Here is a 24,214-nt window from a genome sequence, read left to right on the forward strand (position 1 = left end):
TTAAAATACAAGTACCGTAAATCCAGGCAAAGTGGATATTCAATAATTGGCAGAGTGGTGAGAATTACACACATGAATAATATTATACTGTATAATTACGTAAGAAAGATAATTTTGCTAAAATTTTATCAAAGAACAAAAAAAGGTGTGTTGAGATAGTGTGAGCATGTGAATCGAATGAGTGAAAAATAATTATTTTTTGACATCTCATCAAAGATGAAGATGAATATGGAAGTCTGGGCATTTACGGGGCTGACGACTGTCATAGGCTGGTTTAAGTGATCACTTTACACACGTGTAATATTCACCAATCCTACCCATTATTGTTCATATGAAGCTGTGCCCTATGCACCATTGGGGTGCGGATAAGGGTTCTATTATTATTACCCATTATTGACATCCACACCACTCAAATTCTCGGAAGTTCTATATGTATGAACCAATTTCGAAACATTGTTCTTGAATCATTAGAACTTCAATACAGACATTTATTGGTGAGACGAAGAAAAGGTTTTTATTAAGCAGAAACTTCTATATAAGTGGGGTCTGAATCCAAGATTACAATCGCACACATGAGAAACGCTAGAAAATATAAATATATTTTTGGACACACTCAAAATGTTGTCAGTGAATAAGTACATTTAAACAAGTTTAAAGGGTGATGTGCTTGGTAATAGAAGCAGAGGAAGACTGAAGATAACCTGGCATGATCAAGTAGTGTTTAAAATACTAAAAAGTGGTCATATTAGCTGTCGGAATAATCGGCGGGCATGTACGAGAAGATACATGAATGTAGAAGAGAAGATTGTTTGCAAAGACAGATTCTATTATTTCTGCCTACCCCTGCAGCGTGTAAGTTAGTTAACTAGTTCTTCGAACCCTTATCCGCACGCCAATGGTGCACAGGGTACTATAAAACATAAACGCAGTGTTATCTAGATTGTTAACACGTGACGGAAGGATGATCAGCCTTCCGCTTCAGGTACCAGACCAGGGTAATATTGAATAAATATTATAGTGAAAAAATCACATATATTTATTTGACTTCCCTCTGGGAATCGAACCTGGGACCTCCAGAATGATAGCCGAGCATGTTGACCACTACGTTACGGAGGAGTTAGCTAGTTAATTGGATAAAAATACTCTGTGCCTGATATTTAAATTCAAATGAACCCTCAATACTAACATATTTTTATATGTAAATTTTTATCTTCACAAATATTGATTAACCTGAGATTTTAGAATACCGTTTAGATAAAATTGAAGTATGGCTACTTCCAGAAAACAATGACGTCATTCACCACAAACAAAAGGTCAAAATTCGGTCAAATTATCACAATTTCGGTTGATTAATGGCAGTTCATGATAATCATTATAGGAACCGCAGGCCACAAACAATACAAAATTACTGAGAACTAAATGCACAAACAATAGGAACTAACTACAATTACCTACGTACGTGTACGTACAGTGATAGAAACCCAAATGTTTTTGTAATTCACAAAAATATAGATTTTGAATAAAATACAGAAAATAAAATAATTAATAAAAATATATGAATGTTTTACTTTTATGAAATAAATAGATTAAAAGGACAAATGAATTAGAAACATATGAACTATGAAATTAACTAAAAAAATTGTACATCGGAAAAACAAGATTTTTTGTGTTAAATATATCGTAATGAATAAGTTTTTTTTTCACAACACTTCGACTTTGTCCAAATCCTTGTTCACATATTTGAATTTTTCCTTCTCCACTTTTATTATCGAAGTTATTTTTGAATTTTGACATCTCAACATAGAAACATAAAGCGTCATGAGATTTATGAAATTTTAAATGTTGAAGTCCCAAAAAAATAGTAGCCTGCTTGTCAATCATAGATAGAATGGTGAATGTTACAAGTGTGTAGAGTGATCACTTAACGAGTCTATGATAGGTCATAAGCCCTATAAATACACAAACTTCCATATTCTTCTTCAAATATTATACGTCAAAATATGTATTTCATTTGTTTGTTTTCTTTTTGGTTGACAAACATAGAAAAACAGAAGAAAAATATTCTAACAAAAAGAATGATAAATGCACAAATAAACATTTGTTTTAGTTATATTTTGCATTATCAATATTTTTTTCGATAAAACTAATATTTTTCATTATATTGATACACTTTTTGCACCCGCATATGCGTTGCTATTGAACAGTTTGCGTAAATGAAAATTAAATGAAAATTAATTAAAATACAAAGATCACTTTTCTTTTATGTTTAATTCCACAAAACTTGTAAAACATTGAAAATATTTAAAAAAATCTATTGAATCATAATGCAACCGAATCCATTGAAAATGTTTAGGGTGAGAGGCTGCTTTGTTTAATAGGTAGCACTACCATAACTACGTAAAACTGTTGTTAAAAATAAAATTAAAACATGTTTGTATATGTCACAAGTATAATTATCGTTTATCCTGTGAATATGTTTAGGAGATTTGATATACGGAAAAAAAACTTAATATTCTTATTTACATACGAGTTGATATAATCCCGTAAAAAACACAATTAAAAAAATACCGACATAAGATTAAAATGAGTATAATGTGTAACACATTATGAAAAAGTCACAATTTTCTTACATAATGACGAAGAACACTTTTGAAATAATAAGTTATAATTTTTTTACTGTGTACTCATTACGTCTTGAAGATTTTTTTCAGTTCCTCAGAGTTTCATGATTCATGAATACGGTGCCAAAACTGTCAACTAGGTTGGGTATCGTGTAACAAAATATTGTATCAACCATAACAAGCTCACGGATTATATGTCAGCTTTATAATCATCTTACTTCTTATATGATGGGCATGGGAAATTACAGATAACTAAAGCGAGATAGAGTTACAAGAGGAGGCTTGAGTAAGACAGAGACACGGCGAGTAGATAGGCGAAAACTAAAGAGAGACAGAATTTTGGATAAAATGAGAGAAAAACTGTCTCCTGTCACAGGATAACAGAAAATGAGAGACATGAAGGCTTTATTAGGCCCTCGTTTGAGCAAAGGATTTTGGGGAAACATTGTAATTACTTTATGACAAAGATTAATATTAAATCCTATCAAAATTTAGCACCTCGTACTTTTCAAGTGATAGAGTTAAGTGTAGAACTGCAAAACAAATTTGCTTCATTTAATTGAGTTAATACGCAATTTCGTAAATAGATAAGTGATAATCACATTTTCACCAAAACTTTGTATGTTTAATCGACGTAATTTTCAGAGAACTTGATACTTCTTCTTCCTCTTGGTGTAGACCTTGTGGCCTATTTTTAGGAGGGATAAGCCTCCTGCGATATTGATTCCTAACTTTCAATCCATCTCTTTGGTAGTCTTCCCAGAAGTCGTCTACCTTAGGGTTGACCATGCAATGCGATATGGGGAGTCTGGATCGTTCCATTTACCCACATGTGCATACTTTTCATGTATATAAATGTTTTTGTGTGTGTGTATAGAAAACGACATTCTTTACCTGTTAACATAATATGAATTAAAATACTCTCCATAACACCTGTGTATGCAATGTGAATATAACGAACGTACAAATTCAATTTAGACATTCACTTTTACACGATAAATCAATTTTATGTGAATTTGAGGACGGAAAAATATTTCCATATCACAATGCCTTTTTGAAATGGAAAACTTTCCCGTTTCATTCTATGAACGAGTAGGTATGTAACTTTGTAGTGAAAATGATATTTTTTCCTTTGCTTTTTTTCCCTCCTTCTTAATTACTTAAGATATAATATTTATAGAAATATAATATTTGAAAAAATATAAACGAAAAATAAACTTGGTATTCGGATAGAGTATGTAAATTAATGCATATCGTGTTTTATTAGTATTTCTTTACCAGTTTTCAGCAATCTGTGAATAACCTAGATGGTTTGTGATATTAAACAAACGGACATTTACTTTCTTAATTATTCATTTTCATTTTCATTCAAACCCTTATCCTCACCCCAATGGTGCATAGGGCACTGCATCATATAAACGCAGTGTTATCTTGATCATCAGCCCTCCGCTTCAGGTACCAGTCCAAGGTCATATGAAATAAATATTAGAGTGAAAAAATCACAAAATAACAATCAAAATTTATTTGACCTCCCCTGGGAATCGAACCCGGGACCTCCTGAACGCTAGCCGAGCGTGCTGACCATTACACTACGGAGGCGGACGCCTCACTGACTTAATTATAAAGACGTGCAAAGTTACAAACGTGATGCAGGTGAAAATTAATATTGCCACATAACGGTAGATAAAAACACACGTTTATTCTAATTGTAAAAAAATTAAAAACTATCTGTGAATAACTTGAGAGATTTAAAAAAAAACACCATTGTTAAATATATTTATAAATGAGAAAATAAAGAATTAAATAACAACTACATAGTTTTTCCACATGAATTTTATTTGACCAGTAACCGGATTTCGTCATAACCGACATCACCAGACTAGTCTGAATGGTCTGATGTAACATCACCTAAAAAACTACACAGTTGTTATTTTACTATCTAATAGCAAATAATTGAGTGAATGGAGTATTTCTTTTTCGATAAACGCCAGTTATAACGGTTGTTCGAGATAATTTTCTTATGGGCAATTCAACCAGATAAACAAATACAACATAATCCTCTCGCCTCTGTTCAGGCCGATTTTGAAACAAAAGGGTTTCCTTTATACACCCGGATAAAATCCCGCCCCTTCATTGTTCCTGTGTAATTAATGATTTTATCTTTTGTTGCTTGTTATCTTCAGAGAACACAGAGAAATATAATAAAGATATGTACAACGGTATTTGCGGTAACTAGGGATTCGGCGATAATGATATCTTATTGTATCTAACGGAAAAGATATCCGATAGTATTGTTTAGACGGCACCGGTAAATAGAAATTGATATTTCCCATCGTCACTTCGTTGAAGAGGAACAATTTTTGCGAAGAAAATAATTCAAAGTCTACAGTAAAGAAAATGAGAAGGCTTTGTTTTAAAAATTAGGATTTTCATTCCGGAAAACAAACGGAAAATTCTGAGTCAAAGAAAGTTAAAAATTTAAGTAATATTTGTGTACGTTTTTAAGGGAGTATTCAAACTTATTTCAATTTTAAATTTAAATGTAAATTTACGTTCCTACACATACATGTTTATTTTTTTCTAAATTACTCTCTCAATGAAAAAAAAAACATGCAGTAGAGATGCAATTTTATTGTATTTATGTAATATTTCACTGGTTAAATGCCAAAAAGCCAGAACCCAAAAAAATAATCTGAAATGGCTCGTAAATCGTCAACATTTTCATATTTGAAAAAGACACCCATGATGTCAAATGAAATGGACATTTCTAACGCTAGAATTATGTTTTTCAAATAAGAAAATTTTGACAATTTTGATACCATTTTTGGAATAAAGAGTTATTTTTTTGCGTTGTGGCCCTTTGGCATTTAACCAGCGTTATGTTGTTTATAAAATATATATGTCGTTTATTCTATTTAATATATTTTCCTTCTGAACTGTTAGGAATACTTATAGTTTATTTGTTATTTGATTTTAACTTCGTAAATATTGTTATTTACAAAAAAATCTGTTTTTACCGACAATAACAGGTTAAAACGTGACTGATATTAACACTGATAATAAAAAATAATCATTTACTAAGTAAATACCACTATTTCTTAAAATCTACTGTGACACGTGTTTCGATGCATTCCGCATCATTTTCAAACACCGTATGACGGTGTTTGAAAATGATATATACGGTGTTTGAAAATGATCCGGAATGCATCGAAACACGTGTCACAGTAGATTTTAAGAAATAGTGGTATTTACTAAGTAAAACAATAATTAAAAATGGATAGATTTTACCACAAAGTGACTGCCGAATCAATTAATGAAAAAATAATGATACTAAATGCATTGAAACACATGTTACGATAGATTTTATGAAAAAGTGGTATTTACCAAGATAATTTTATTTAACAAAAATCGACAGATTTACTATTGAGGAAAAATAAATGACCAATAATATTTCACGCAAATAATTATATGCTTTAAAAATCATTTAATGCATAATTTACAGAATCATTTTGTTTAATCATTTAAGTAATATGCATCATTTACCCCGATTGACATCCAATAAGGAAAAGAAAAAAGAGATATTATAAATGTGTAATTGTATTTGCAAAATCCAATTTTCTTTTGGTATTTTTTATTTATTTCGAGAATGAGACAGCCAAACTAAATGGCGCCAAGCGAAATTAATTGTCATTTTCCCTTAAGAACTTTGTAAGACTTGTCGTATTACTTTAGACCCCAAAAGACACGAATTGGTGACCTTTAATTTACATAATCAATTATCGCCTACTCGAGATTTATGGGTCCTTTCAGGGTTATATTTCTAAAGATACTTGTAACTTAAGGGCGAAATTCATTGTTAACGCCGAATCAGAATGTACCCTCTCTCAGTTGCCATGTTCTGGCATTGTGCGAGTATGAATTTCATAATGGTTGCTTAAAACAGAATTATTCATTTTGTACTTTGTTCACATCGTATTAAATAATAATTACCATCGACTGGATTCGCAACGTCCGCCTCCATAGTGTAATGGTCAGCACGCTCGGCTACCGTTCTGGAGGTCCCGGGTTCGATTTCCAGGGGGGGGGTCAAATAAATAAAAGTGATTTTTTTACTCTAATATTTATTCAATATTACCCTGGAATGGTACCTGAAGCGGAAGGCTGATCACCTTTCCTTCATGAGTAAACAATCAAGATAACACCGCGTTTATATGATACAGTGCCCTATGCACCATTGGGGTGCGGATAAAGGGTTTGAAGTTGAAGATTCGCAACTACTGTTTTATCTTTTTGTCACTTACAGACTTTAATATAGAAAGAAAAACACGATTCTCCATTTTACAAATTTTTAAAATAGTTTCAAAATAACACGTTGCAAAAAAGATGAAAAATTCATGTAACAATGCGTAACAGTAATTTGATTTTTTTTAACATCCCCGCATGTACTTACTACCCGGTTTAAGACGCAGAGAGTTATTATTGTTTTTTCAAGGTATTCTTTAAATAAAGAAAAATTAAATTGATTTTTACTTTATCCTAAATTCATTGTTATTAAAGGTAAACTATCTACCAAGTATATTCAAAAGAAGTATACTTTTATTAATTGAATCGGCAAATACTTAGTAGTTATAAATATCCATCCATTTTAAATTTAAGTTTTACTTTTGTATAAGTACCACTATTTAAAAAAAATGTAATGTAATTCGTGTTGACGTATCATTTTACGATGTTTGAGAATTATTCGGAATGCATCGAAACACGCGTCACATTCGATTTTTAAGAAAAGTGGTGTTAACCAAGTAAAACTTAATTATAAAAAATATTCACCTTAACAGCTTTTTAAACGGTACACGTAGAACGTATCTACCATGTAAATGAGAGGAGTTTGGTGTACTCGGTTTACATCGAAACTTGATTATCATAAGAGCATCAAGATGTCTCTTGCAATAGTATCAAAACGTCAAAAAAATATACCAGGTAAATTTTATTTTTGAACATAAAAACATTAATGCCACGAGAAAATAATATTTCAATCAAATACATAAATGAAAAGTATTTTTATTTGCTTTTTTCATTAAAGTTTTGTAGTTTCTTTTATTTTATTTTGCAAATATTTTCTTAGCGGGACAACGTTTATTTGAGTAAGTCGTGTAAGAAAACTAAATAAAGAAATAGATGAATGTAAGTTAATGAGTTTGCGTAGTTTGTCTAGAATATATTTAATATAATATAATAATAAATCCCTTACCGCACCCCAATGGTGCATAGGGCACTGCTTCATATAAACGCAGTGTTATCTCGATCGATTACACATGAAGGAAAGGTGATCAGCCCTCCACTTCAGGTACCAGTCCAGTGTAATATTGAATAAATATTAGAGTGAAAAAATCACTTATATTTATTAAACCCCCCTGGGAATCGAACCCAGGACCTCCAGAACGGTAGCCGAGCATGCTGACCATTACACTACGGAGGCGGACAAATATATTTAGAGAATATATTTAGACCTAAATAAACCTGAACAATAATGTTCTTAATGCCACTTGAAAATAATAAAAAAAACTGTGTTGAATAAAATTTAAAAAAAAACTTACCACAGACTGTTTAAATAATCGGTGGATTAAATGCGTAAAATATATATTTTTTCGTAAAATAAGTCATACGTAAATATTAAAGTTAACAATGATAACGGAAAATCGCAAACCAAATGATTTAAAAAAATAATAATTAACAAAAAAAAAAACTCAAAAATTCATTTATGTATAAGGAAATATCAATTTAAATGCGTCAAAATAATTCCTTCTTTTTGGGAAAATTATTTTATCTTTAAATATTTAAATATCATACTTTTTTCGAAGAACTAAGCGAATCGTTACTTAACAATTATATTAAGTTGTCATGGAGTGGGCTCAAACCAAGAAACCTAACTCCTCTTTAATATATTTTTCAATATATTTTTAATAATGAATTTTTCGACAAAAATTTGAACATTACATTTTTTTATCTGGCAATGACGTACCATATACCTTTAAGGCATGATTTTTAAACAATTTGATGGTCCAAATAATGCAAATAATTATACAAAAGCCTATCTTAATATATAATGCACGTGTTGATTTAAAAAAATAACGTTATTCGCAAAGATTATGAGGAAAATAACAAGTATACTTGGTCATGAATGTTAACTGAATCCCAGTCTGGGGCTAAATTTATAAGCTCTGCTTCACTGCTTTGGTCGCTAAGCGCATTGATCTTTCTCACACAAAGTGTTTTATTTCAAAATCATAATTTATATACTGGGAAATGAAACCCGGCAGATATAACGGTGTCTCCCTAACACTCTTACAATCAGAGTAGAACTTTTCATTCACAAAGTCCGCAGCTTCTCATGAATATTTTAATGTAAATGTTTGTATGGTTGTTTTTTCACTCACAAGTGAAATGGAATATAAAACGAAATAAATACATTCCGTTCAAATGAACCCAGCGGAATAAGACACAATTAGATTTGATAATTTGAACACAAAAAAAACATACTTTTTTGTTATCATTCTTTATTTTAATTGTTATCATACTTTATCTTGTAGAATAAAATTATGCAGCTGTTGATACTTATGAATATGTAAACTTCTTAAAATAAATCTACGTGCTATAAGATTTTCTTCAATTAAAATTTTACTTGGTAAAAACCACAATTTTTTTATACTTACCGTGACATGAGTTTCGATGCAGTCTCCACTATTATCAAACTTCTTCTTCAAAACCTCATCCGCACCCTATGGTGCATAGGGCACTGCATAAAATAAATGCTGTGTTTTCTTGATCAAACACGTGAAGGAAAAGTGATCAGCCTTCCGCTTCAGGTACCAGTCCAGGGTAATATTGAATACATATTACAGTGAAAAAATCTCTTTTTTTTATTTGACCCCCCCTGGTAATCGAAACCCGGAACCTCCAGTACAATAGCCGAACGTGCTGACCATTACATTGGAAGCGAACAAGTTCCTTTTGATAAAAATATGCTGAAATCACCGAAGACAAATCATGAAATAGATTTCAAAAATTATTTTTCTTTTTATTTTATCATGTGAAGACTTTTTATTTTATCAAATTGACTGATGAAAAGAATTTATGTTTATTTAAATATGCCAAAATGAAATTTCCTTCTTTTACTCCTTATCCGCACATAATGCAGCATGATTGCATCGCATTAATGGTGTGTTATCTTAAATTGATAATAATATGATGTTAAAATGTTATGCCCCGTCTCTTCAGGTACAGTCCAGGACTCAAAACTTACACAAGGTTTTATGACGTAGTTAAATGAAGTCAGACAGGCGACAAGAGATAAAATTGACAAGTAAAAGTCTACATTTTCAAATACAGCAAAAACACAAGTTCAAACACATAAGTAAAAAACCCGGATTTGTAAAGCAAAGAGCAAATCAATCAGTGTTTTCTGAGAGTCTTCAACAATTCGCGATTCGCATATAAAGAATCTTATATTTTTTATTTATTTGCATGAAATTTCTCCAAATAATCAAATAAATAATTATGGTACCAAAGTTGTTCACAGCAAAACACGAAATTACAAAAATAAGCGATTGATTTTTTTTAACTTGTAAAGCTACTTTGATCAACGGCTTTTGAAAAATCAAAAACATTTTTTCTTCATTCTTTTTCAAAACATTCAAACCGGTATCAGCTTAAAATAATAGCAATTTAAAATATTCCATGAATACCTCAGAAATCTAATTTTGTATCAAGACTCTCATATAAAAATTAATAATTAATTCCCATATTTTTATAGCTACAAAAATTAGAAAATTAATTTCCTTGGAGAAAAAGTATTTTTATGAATAAATTACCTCAAGGGCTGATAAGATAAATAAAAAATGTATCTTTTAGAAAACTCAACGTATTCATGCTTATATTTTAATTTTAAAACGAATTTATTTTTCTAATTTGCTGAACAAGAATATTTTTAAGCAACTTTTTAATTCCCACTAAAAATATATTTCAACGAGAAAATTATAACTTTTTTGTAAGAAATAAATATTTGCTACTTCAACCAATATCTTATTGGGTAAATTGTGTATACATATATATATATATATATATATATATATATATATATATATATATATATATATATATATATATATATATATATATATATATATATATATATATATATATATATATATATATATATATATATATATATATATATATATATATATATATATATATATATATATATATATATATATATATATATATATATATATATATATATATATATATATATATATATATATATATATATATATATATATATATTTATATTTATATATATAAGCTTTACCCAAACTGATTAAGGTTCTGAAATATAAAAAAATATATTTAAGGAAACAAAAACCTGTTTACAAAAAAACAAACATTAAACTATTTTTTCAGAGTAATTCTGGATAACGCTTCGTTGGTTTTGTCTCCGTTTCCCGCGCAGAGCTTCCGACAGGATGTTCACGCGGCCACCTACCGCTGTAAGGCTGCCAACATAGGAGGGATAGTACTGTCCAGGGAAGTCCGGATCATAGCAGGTGAGGGAATTACACAATAGCTTAAAGTGTAACTATATTATCTAGGTATATCATGCGTCAGGACCATTGTAAAAATGAGAATAATAATATTTACGTTAGCAAATACCACCACTTAATTAAATAATTTAAAGACTTTTTTGAGCTGTTGGAAAAATAAAATCATTCTATTAAGTTTATCAATGCATTGAGGGGACACATGATGCGTGTGTTTGTATGTGTGTGTATTAGAATGTGTGTGTGTTTGTATGTGTGTGTGCGTGTGTGTGTGTGTGTGTGTGTGTGTGTGTGTGTGTGTGTGTGTGTGTGTGTGTGTGTGTGTGTGTGTGTGTGTGTACGGGAAAAAAGATTTGGCACGACCAGATCAAAAAGAACCCAAAATATAGTGGTGTTTAAAAATCTACGTAGTCGGAGGGCATACGTGACTAAATGTATGTATGTAAAGGAAGCTAGAAATGTCATGACGGAGTGAAGCGTTTCTCTCTGCCTACCCTTGCAGTAAACGGCGAAACGGTAGTAGTTGTAGTAGTAACTAAACTATCTATTCCCTATTCAAAATATTGACACAGAATTGAAAATAAATAATTCTTTTGCTTTCTCATTTCTCTTTCACTTATCTTTTTAACATCTAAGCCGATTCTTATGCTAATTTCATTTAATGACTAAGCGTAAACGTAAAATTTAAAAATACCTTTCCAGCGCGTATAGATAGTTACAGCGGGCTGAAAGATTTCAGGCCAAGGATAAAGGTAGAAAATCGTTATTAGGAAACCATTAAAGATTCCCTCCCATCTACAGATAAAAATTCCAATCCTCCCGGAGGAATACAAAAACGTGTTACAATTTGATGTGCAAGGATAAGAGGTAACACTGGAAAGAATTTCCGTCGTATCCTTTAAGCCACACATGTTCTATATCCTTGTATCTCCGAGCGCCATTACGGCTACCTTCGCGATCACTTCAATTAGTCTGGAGGGTTGGGAAAGGTGTGTGGAGAATTATCGTCCGCACTCTGCTACCACGAGGGCGGGTGCTCAAAGCGACTGTCGTTATGAGTGAGGAAACGCAAAATCTCACAAATTTAAGGAAACGTGAAAGCGGGGGTGGGATTTTACGTAATTAACAACCGTAAAGTTAACGTTAGTATATGCTCTGAATTTCTGACATTCATTTTACAATTCCAGAAATTTCACCAATCTTGAGACGGTGTATTGAAAAAAAAATATCTCAAAGTCGTGTTGGAAAATGAAATTTACGTACAACTTTAATGTAATTATAACAAAATTTCTCCATTGTATACACAAAAAGTAACGTGTATAATGCAGTGTGGTCCATATGCTGATGTAATAGATAATTACTCGTACAAGTAATCAAAACCTGAACATTAAATATCAGTTCATATTCATACGACATTAAAATGATTATTAACACAATATTTAATACTATCGCACATTTTCTACCCTTTTGAGTAAAAATTTTAACATATTTTTTTGTGAGATATGTTAGATTTAAAATATCTTTATTTATGGTATTTAAATTATATTATTAACTGATTCGTCATTTACTTGGAAATGATATTAAATTTAATATAAAATTAATTTGTTTAATTGACTTTGCTTATAAAAAAATCGTAAAACGAACTCCTACTCTAAACAGAAGTATTTACTTTATTTGAGAGGTAGAAACGTTATATTTGAAATATATTGTCCGAGTAGATTTACCAACTATTATTATTATTATTTTATTATTTAAATATGCATTTTGGAAAAAAAAATATCAAAAAATAAGCAGTTTAAAAAATATATCACATTTCGATGTTCGAATATTTGTAGTTTTTGAAACATGTCATGTGTAAGCAAATAAAACCCAATAAGTGGTCGAATACATGTGTTCAATATTTGATAATTTTATAAAATAAAACAAATTTGTTTTAATCACTTTTTATTGGTACACTTTTTCCAATCGGTTTCAACAAACGGTATTCGCTGCGCAATGCTCAATATTTAGGAGTTTTTTCCCGTTTTAAAAACATCTTTTTAAATTACATTTTCATATGGTGTACAGAGTGCGTGGAAGTTTTTGGTATCGTAAGGGAAGGGTAATTAACTATAACATAACTCTGAGTATTTCAAGTTTTAGAATTAGTACATAAACCCTGATGATGACAAGGTTTTTGTCAAAACTGGTTGGAAAAAGTGTACCAATAAAAAGTGGTTAAAACAAAGTTGTTCTATTTTATAAAGCTTATAATATGTGCCACAAAGTATCTGCGAAAAATATTCAAAATTTAATAAATTATTCAAATTACGTTATTTATTCCACAGTAATTTTCCCATATGGAACTAATGCTATTTCCTCTTCTTATTATCCCAGAATAAATAATAAAGAACGTTGATGAATTATATATCTCTCTCGAAATGCATTCCACTCCTGGATTCAATGAAGTGGAGAACAGGATTGATTTGCTTATCATCACATAATTGTCAATCAAGTTATTACGACATCAATCCAATGTTGTGTTCTACACACCATTAGGAGAAGAAAAAAGTCAGATGTTTTCCTTAAATAACATTATTATATTTTTGAGCCAATGAATATAAAAAAAATATCATATTAATTCATACAAGTTTTACGAATTTCTACCGAATATTAATTATCTGTATAATTTTTGTACCTTTATTATATTTAATAAACAGCTTTTCAAGCTTCTATTTTAATTTGAGATCCTGGAACGAAGAAAATTATACATTTTCGAGTGCCTATTCAAATTCCATTCTGAAGGAGCACTCCTGAAATTTTTGACTCAGTCTTATTTATTTAGTGAATCGAGAAAACATTTCAAGGCGTAGTTAACGAGGCATTCTCCAAATATAAACAGCGTAATGATAATGCTTTGTTTGTAAACAATCAGTGCTCTATTATCGTTAGTAGGCAGTCATGTTTACTGAAGCACATGCTACATAAACCAGACTAACAACTCAACAAACAGTCAATGCCCACGCTGTACCAATATCAAGAAGCACTTACATTAATTAACTAATGTGATGTGCGGTAAAGCAATCTTATCATTCGCATGACACCTTACCGTTCTATAAAACCGTCTGACCCTCGTGATTATGATTTGATAAACCCTGAAACAGCGCAAAACCATTTAATCTATTAACTTCAAGTGTTGGGTTTTGGTCCCGTGGTTAGTGTCTCGGACTCTTAAGTCAGAGTTTCTCGGTTCGAACCCACTCTATCACTATTTGATACCTATTTCTAATAATGAGCCGCTTAGGCTCACAAAAATAGTATGAAATTGAAATATTTGTGTAAATAATAAAAACATAAATATTTTTCTTTTTATTTTAAAAAAATGTCAATTGATCTTCAATATGCATTTGTAATAATTTACAAAACGAAGAAATAGGTTTCCGAAATTATATTGTAAATGTTTTAGGCTCATGCATTTGTAAAATTATTTTGTTTATTTATATATTTTTGTCCGCCTCCCTGGTGTAATGGTCAGCGTGTTTTGCTACCATGCTGGAGGTCCCGGGTTCGATTCCCAGGGGGGATGAAAATAAATATTAGTGATTTTACACCGTAATATTTATTTAATATTACCCTGGACTGGTTCATGAAGCGCAAGAGTGATCACCTTGCCTTCATGTAAGTAATGATCAAGATAACACTGCGTCAATTCGATGCAGTGCCCTATGCACCATTGGGTGCCGATAAGGGTTATAAGTAAGTAATATATATTTTTAAAAACAATTTTTTTATTTTTATGAATCACTACTTCTATCTTTTCCGGCTTACCCTTTGAGAGAGATTATTTTTTATTCACGAATTTTTGATGAAAACTTGACTTCAATTATAATAGTAATTAATTCTTATATTGTCCTCTAATTTTTTCAACGTCATTGGTTAAACAAAAAAAAACACTTTGATTTTTTTTCCTTGTCACTCATAAAATTACAGATCGTTATTTTTTTAGCCACAATACAAAAACAATCATATTACTTTGGATTTATATTTTCTGTAGGTACACGTATAATTGTGTGAAGAGTATTGTGATCGTGGAGTAGAGTATTAATTGCATCCTAGTACCTATTGTGACTGTCCTAACAAATAAACAGGTACGTCTCGAAAACGGCAAACTAAAATCTCGGTGAACGATTATGTTTAAATAAAAGTAACATTTTGTTTGATATCATCCAATGCAAAATATTTTGACTTTATTTTTATGAAATACTGAAAATCTTCAATTTACATTACCTTACACTTGCTCTACAGTGAAACAAAATTATAAAAAATATAATATGTAACGTTTAGAAGTCAGCTGATATAAAAGCGTTTATGAACAAAAAAATGGTCAGAATGGGTGAGAGAAACAAGAGAACTTGATGGCTGATGATGCAAGATGCATCTCGGCTCTGGCCGCCATTTACCCTGATTACTCACTAACAGATGAATGGACAACTAAATACCACGTTGCGAAATCACAATCATCTGACGAAGTAACCAGTCAACCAGTCTTAAACAAGAAGAGAAGAAGAGGAAGAATTAAGAATATAAGAATATAAGAATATAATATGTCAAACCCATATATACGATTTTCAAAGAATAAATCCAATTCTCCAAGGAATAAGCTACTTTGCTTAACAAATACACAATATTTATCAAAAAGTTTTGCTAAAAAATCAAAACATTAAATTTCACTTAGATGTCAATATAATTTTATTCCTTAAAAGTTGTATTCGAAAAACCAATTTATTGTTTATCTACTTATACGAGTATTTTTGCTAAACTTTACATTAATGTCGACAAACAACTTTGCGAGAAATATTTACCAAAGCTCTCCTATTTTGTTTTGTCAAAAAGAATTACGGAACGATGTATCTCTTTAAGAATGTATTGAATTAGGGTCGACTTTCTTTCAAATCTTGGATCTGGTCATGCTTTATTTAACAGGTAGGCAAAAATGAAAAGAAAAGAATCTTAAAAAGAAAATTGCCTACATTCAATAAAAACCGAAAGCTTTTATGCTCCCAGAGAGATCAAATTTAAACCCGAGGCTCGCTCCTTTCGGAACCCCTTTCAATCTCGCGTTAAAGATAATTCTTGCATTAATCTTCTATAAAAACTTTTTTCTTTAGGCCCTAACAATGACTGTTTTGAAATTGCTGATAATTTTGAAACATCCATTAATCTTTCCGTACAACTTTGAAATATAATTGACGCTATTCTTATGATAATTTGATGAAACAGTTTTAGAAAGTGATGAAAGGGGCTTAAGAAAACTTTTTGGTATCGAAAAGTTTGTGAGAGATAAACGTTTCAGAAAAAAATAAAATAAAAGTAATTTGTAAGCAAAGTTGCTATGAAAAAAAAAAAAAATTCTTACAAATTTATGTTTAAATATTATAATAGAAGTCAAGTATCCACTGCTTAAACACATTAAATTTGAATCACTCATCATTCCTGTGACCCGAAGTTTTCACAAAATACGAGTAAATATTTAATACCTACTATACACGCGTTGCTGTAGCTCAGTCCAGTTAAATAGAAAAGAAGGAAAAGAAAAAACATACATTTCTTATAAACGGGGTATGTTATTTTTTACTCTCAATATTATTAATATTTAAAGCATTTACTTTGTGGTTAGTCATTTTTAGTTATTAATTTATTCACAAAATTTTAGTAATATTAGTATGTAACCACACACCGAGGTTTTTATGTCGACCGGTTTTCTCTGACCTCTTCGTCAGCAAAATCACTACCACAACATGCAAACAATATTTTACCCTTCACTATCATAGCATAATTTACACTCTTAAAACTACACAAAGTGTTATTTTTGACATCTCAACAAAGATGAAGTATATTTGAATGCAACGGTGTGTCTAAACGCAGTAGCTTTACGGTTATAAAGACAGAAATACGATAAATTCAATTGGTTTAAGAATTCAGTGCTTGTATCTTACACGTTTTTAAAAAGCAACACAAAATCGCAATCCAATCTTCGTCACCTGGATCGTTAGGAATTTCACTTTTCTTTCATCGCTTTCCGCTCGGGGTGTTTTATCGGACACGAAACACTGGACGAAAGCAGAAAATAGATGGCACTTTGTAAGAAAGTTCTCCCCTTAAGACATATTAAAATGATTACTTTTATTTTTATACTCCAGTATTCGATTCAACTAAATTTTACTCACAAAAATAAAACACATTGAATGATGAGGTTTTTACTAATAGTTTATGTTATACGAGTATATGTATTTACATTCTTTTTGAAAAAATCACTTTTAACAAAGCTAAGTTTTTGTAATGACGTTTTTCAGGTACGTGCAGGTCCTCACCAAAGCGTTACATTTCCATTATAAATCATTTTAAGTAATTAGGAATTCTAGCTTGTACAATTGTTAGATTTTGGTGCGATTTAATGATTTCATATTGGTTTAACACAATTGTTCACAACATTTCGATAGAATACAGTATACAGGAAAAATTTGCATTTAAATGATTTTTTGTGCAATATTACAAATGAATCGTTTTTTGGAGGACCTCCACATATGTAAAGATGTTAATTTACATAAACATCAATTAATATTTTCATTCGTCCATATATAAGTGGGTTTAAGCTTATTAAATTAACATGAAGTGGTTTTTAAAACCATCATGTGATTTGACATTGGATAAATAGCCTTTTTAGAAAAGTCGAGAGAGCATGTGTAAAATATAATAAAAGATAATAGAGATGGGTACATTTGAAATATATTGCATCGTCCGGCCATGTTGTTTATTTCATGCAAACAATTTTCTTGTAACCATTGTAATTATGATCTTATAAGTATTGTAAAATATGCCCTCGGTAGGTACAAGAAAAATCAGTGAGGGCACGAAATTATAATTTGTTAATATTTGCATAATAAAATATAAATAAACTTAATAAAAAGAGTAACATTTTTTAAATGTCCTACTTTATTAGCGTTTGATATATGTACCCTATTTTTTTTACACGACATGTAAATCGTAAAATTTTAGACTTAAATAATAAATAAAATTTCAACTTTATTTTGTATTTTATTCCTCTTAACCAAGTTCTTGGTTTTATATAGAGTTCTATAAAATACATACTAAGTCAAGATTTCAATTGATCCCAAAGGAAACTACGGAGTTATGGAGATAGAGATGTGGAATTCTGAGCTTTTCTTCAGTTTGCGGCCTAAACTGATCTCTTTTTGTATTTATTGACCAAACTTTTTGTACCAAATAAACGTTTAGATGTAAATTGACGGGCTTACTGCCAGCATACATTTTCCATCCAACTAAAAACAGTCTTTATTTCAATAAGTTTTTACGCGTTTGTACCTACTAGAAAAAAATCATTTATGATTGTAGTATCAATGGTAAAATCCTTAAAACACTCAAAAAACTTTTGGTTTGTTGGAAAATATTGCTTTGCAATAAGCCAATGTACTTATTCATTTTCTGTACATGTAGTTTAAGTAATAAAAAAACTAATTAACCACTACGATTTTTAACTGCAGGAGAAGCAGATATAACACAACATCTGACCCGACTTATTATTTTTTTGGGCAGCCTATAATTTGAACAGCTGTTTATAAAAATAACTGGACGAATAAAAATGTTGTGAATAATTATATTTATTAATAATTACATTATTAATAATTTTAAGTGTATTCAAATATTTGTTTCCAAATCTGAACTGTTCCACATTTGGACACACTCAAAATGTTGAGAAGAAGATATTCGACTGAGCTTTTTGTTCAATATTCTGAAATAGTTTTCCCTTTCTTCCGTTCTTCAATTTAATTTTCTATGTCGGTATTAGTTTACCTTCCCAGTTCATCCCTTGTACCTGAGCGAACCGGAAGAGGGTAGGGGTAGGCTACCGTCGGAACTCGTGTCCTATTATTTAATTTGGCCGCCAGGACGTGAAGAACAACCCCAGAATACAAGCTTCAGTTCCCCGAGCTGGAGGGAATTTCTAATATCATCAACAATGTTTTATAACGTGACGGAAACTCTTCCACTTTAGATGAAATTCAAATGTCCTTGTTTACTTCTCTCTTTCCATTACGCGGAATACTTTGTCAGTTCAATTTCGTTTTAAAGCTGAGTAATTTATAAGGATAGTGATTTTTCATTTCTTGAAGATGTTGCTACTTACGTTTATATTGAAATTTTTAGTTTTAACACGTCAGAAATATAAATATAAAGGTTTTGTTACTATTGAGAGGATATATTTGGGGTCACAAGATGAAGTAAGGGTATTGTACGACGATGCGTGAATACTTCACTCTTTGGACTCATCAGAAGATTGATTAGTAATGAAAATCGTACCTACTTACTTGCTTAAAGAAATGTGTTTATTAATTGAAATTAAATAAATAAAAAGGAGATAAATTAAAGAATATAAACCTAACATTAAAAAATTGAAAATCATTGAATTTAGCTAACAACAATTCTTTCTGTACGAAGGTCTTGGCTTTGGATGCAATTGGTCGAGTGGACAGGTGAAAAATAAAATAAGAGAGCGATTTTCAGTGTGCAAGGGCTTTTATAACCTCCGCAACGTCACTGTTGTCGCTTGGTCGCTGTTATAACTTGACGGTTTGGTAAGTCCGTTATCCCGGGACCTACCCGAGTCGCCACATTATTTCAATAGAGTCGAATTTTATCGAGAATAGAATATAAGAAGTCAAGGCATTAACAGGGCGATATATTATCGACTGGTTGCAGTGATCACTTTACATACCACACTGTCTAATTTTCATCATTCTACTATATGATTGATATTGTTTTTGACTCACATTTCTACGCTCAATGTCCAAAGCCAGATTTTTGAGATCTTTGTAATTCACGAAGTCTGCATTATCTTTTAACCTCTGGTGTCATAAAATACTGAATAGTAGGTCAGATAGCGTGTGGTTCCACATTTGGCGTGAAGTGATCATTTCTCGAATACCAATTTCCAGATTACGTCAGGATTCGGACTACCAACGCCGTCTTTTGGTGATACAACATCGGCTAGTTACATTTTTACCTACTGAACAAACAATGTTTTAAAATGTCATTAATATCTTACTAATCGAGAGGTTTATTACTGCATATATCTTTTACCTCTTCTTATATCAATATCCACTTAATTTTATTAAAATATCATTTTTAGTGTTCAAATACATGTTCACAAATCTGGGTTTTCTCTATTTAGTTATTTTTACATTTTGACATCTCAACATAGATAAAGAAGAATATGAAAGCTTGAGTATTTACACGATAAATTATAAAACGATTAATTAACCAGCCTATAACAGGTCGCAAGCTCTGTAAATACTTAGACCTTTACCCAGTCATAAATTTTCTTTATTTGTCAATTTTTATATTCAAATTTACTTAAAATCACTACCTGTTGAATATTTTTGTGTATTTAAAAAGATCAAAAACTTTCGTTGATGAAAAAGAAATTAGTTAAATTTTATAACACCATCACCAAAACGAAACTATTTTTTAAGACTTGTTTTTATCTAGACGCGCGTTATATATAAGATAAATTATATGAAGACTAGACGATCAGTTAGAGCAGTCTTATATAATATGAAATAAATATTACAGTTAAAAAATCACTTATATTTGTTTTGATTCCCGCAAAAATCAAACCTCAGACTCTCTCCATGCTAGAAATATACACCTACAAACGTAGACGATTAAATATTATAATAAATGATGAGTAAATTTGGTTATTATATATTTACTACGTACGTTCATATGCATTTACTTTTTTTTAAAGCGATAAGAATACACAGAAAATAGTTTCTAAATGAAAATAACAACAACAAAACTGCTTTTGAGAAGAATATTTTAATAAATGGGATACCAAACCGGTGAATTAGAGCGTAAAATTAATCCAGATATTGGAAAAACGAATATGAATTTTTCCCGATATCTACAGTGAATTTCTCCATTTCGACATTCAGAGCCAGGCTTAAGCTGTATGTAAAATAATATAATGCACCAACTCGATTTGTTTTTTTTTATAGTTCCAGAATGTGCAGTTGTTTCCGTCAAAGAGGATTTTAATTAAAATGTGCAGATGGGACCTGTTTATTGGCCGTTATATTCGGGTCACAGTCGACGTTATTTACTAAATGTGTAAAACTATATCGCACCGAACTAGATATCTACAATAACCGCATTCCGGGTTTAGACCGAACTTTTAATTAACCATTCACCCTTGTTGTGTAACTCGTAAATGCTTTCGTATAAAATAGTGTGATAATTTCACTCTTAAATTGGTTGCAACAAAGTAAAAAATCACAAATTTGTGATATTTTCAGTGATTTAGACAAAGATTAATTATTTTCATTTACACTATGAGACCCTCGATTATTCACTTGAGTGTAGTCTTAACTAGAGATGAAACACCTATCGTTTATATAAAAGAAGATGACAGGGCTTACAGACTGGCATTTGGCAGGCTTAAGTTATCACTTGTAAATTTTACCATTCTAACCATTTTGAACTACCATATTGCTTCAGTTTTTGAAACCAGTAAAAATGCGATTCCTTTCGCTTATTAGTTTATACATTTGAAAAATTGTGTGATTGTGGCGCCATCAATTGAGATTAAATGAAGTAAGCTCTATGTATATTTATATGTATATATATATATATATATGTATATATATATATATATATAATATATATATATATATATATATATATATATATATATATATATATATTTATATATATATAAATATATATATATATATAAATATATATATATATATATATATATATATATATATATATATATATATATATATATATATATATATATATATATATATATATATATATATATATATATATATATATATATATATATATATATATATATATATATATATATATATATATATATATATATATATATATATATATATATATATATATATATATACAAATATGTTTGAAACATTGCACTTGTTATCTCTCTAAGTATCGCCCTATTGGAGGAACTTTATAATATTAATGGAATGCACACACACACATTCAACATGACCATGAAGGTCAAAATAAGACTGTGTTTTGTTAGCCTAAACTGATTTTAGTCCTATCAACTTTGCTTCGTAAATTAAATAACTAACCAAGTCGAAATTCAACTTACCAAAAGCGACTAGTAATAAAGTTTGTTTTACCCACAAAATTGTAATGAATTATTTAGTGCCATTACAAACTTACAAAATATTACTGTATTATTATTTTTCAAAAATGAATTCCAGAAATTTATTAATAACGTCAAACATAAATTATACGAAGTTAAACTTGTCTAACGGTAGAAAAGTTAATCTTTCTGCGCAACTGAAGTTCGCAACACAACCGCACAAATTATATTTTACTAACCCTTGGTTAAAAATAATTATTCAGCTGTTCAAACATAACTTTTAAAAAACTCATTTTTATTAAATTCATTGATGCATGCGGATTGCAACATATTGTCAAAGTGCATACAAACATGCATACATAAGGGATTATAATTTTACGTTTTGGGGACCAATCTATATATTGTATATGTACGTGGCTTTCAATACAATGAAAAATATAACTGCTTCTATGAAGAGTTATTTCTGATAATAATCCTCTAGGAATGGTTGTGGATGCTTCGTAAATAAACGGATCATAATAATCCATTCATATTTACTGACTCATTGATAAAATCTAACGAACGTATATATTTTGGATTCCGTTACTGACTCATTGGTTATTTGGATGACTGATTTATTGACTTCCAGTATGAGAATACTATACCATACTATACCATACAATAACATACTGGAAGTCCTGGAGAGAAGAAGGTGGACATGGTTGGGACATGTCCTTAGAATGCCACCTGAGGGCATCAACCCCTCATGTCTCTTCTTCCAACCCCGAGGATTCCGGCACCCCGGAAGGCCGCTGACGACCATTCACCGACTATACTCAGCGGAACTTCGAGACGCGGGACTGACCTGGGAGGAAGCCAAGGAGATGGCGCGTGACAGAGTGACTTGGGGACGACTCGTGTTGGCCATATGCTCCACCTAGGGAGCGAACGTGGAAAAAGAAGAGAAGAAGAAGATTTATTGATTCAGATTTTTGTTTTCATTCCGTGTCGGTCTTTTTATCGCTATTTGATATGATTTGATATGATTTTTAATAAAAGTTCTATATCTAATACGAAATCAACTCGATAGTTAACATTTTGAGTAAGGGAATATATAATCGCGGCAATTCACCACAGAAGCTCTAAAGCTTAGCAGAAATCAAATAAGGATCCTAACCAGGACCTTGACAGGACACTGCAGACTGAGGAAACACATGAATAAAATCTCACTTCATGACTCCCCAGTATGCAGATTTTGTATGGAGGATAGCGAAACGCCAATCCACATTCTTTACAATTGTGACGCACTCGCTCACAAACGAAATCACATCCTTGGAGGACCTCTACTGGACTCCGAGACGGTGAAGCTCCTACCACCAAGACAGGTCGTGAGTTACATGACTCATGTAGGTCTTGGCAGTTAGCTGTAAAACACAGGGAAGTCACAATAGACCTGACATGGTCGCGGTGACATAAGGGATGCAAGATCCCTTGACCCCCAAGAAAAAAAGGGAATATATAGATTTGCTTAGAACTTTTCAAGAAACAGGCGTCAATGAGAGAATTTATAATATACAAAAAGTCCCCTCCGCCGGTTTATTTTTAATCAATAAATTGAAAGTATGAAAGATTTACCAAAAAAAGATCTTTCATTCAACTGATCCAGTTTCAGTAACTAAATCACTTCGGCGATACAAATCCACTTATATAAATCTTCAAAATGTTTAAAAAACAAGTGTTTTGATAGATTTTTTCACTCAAGAATTACATGAAATTAAAGTAACTTTGAGCATAAAGAGTAAACCAACGTACACTTAGGAATATGCTTTAAA

General features: G+C 30.7%; 1 protein-coding gene across 1 annotated transcript in view; it reads left to right on the plus strand.

The window, feature by feature from the left end:
• Dscam3 (Down syndrome cell adhesion molecule 3) overlaps positions 1-24,214 on the plus strand; it is a 269,026-nt gene that overhangs the window by 115,863 nt on the left and 128,949 nt on the right. The window contains exon 4 of the mRNA XM_088257902.1: positions 11,082-11,224. Coding sequence (XP_088114028.1) covers positions 11,082-11,224 — 143 coding nt within the window. The remainder of the gene's footprint in view (positions 1-11,081; positions 11,225-24,214) is intronic.

The sequence above is a fragment of the Brachycentrus maculatus genome, unplaced genomic scaffold (assembly GCF_059751285.1).
Source record: "Brachycentrus maculatus isolate JH-2025_06_01 unplaced genomic scaffold, ASM5975128v1 h1tg000089l, whole genome shotgun sequence".
In the NCBI taxonomy this organism is placed as follows: domain Eukaryota; kingdom Metazoa; phylum Arthropoda; class Insecta; order Trichoptera; family Brachycentridae; genus Brachycentrus; species Brachycentrus maculatus.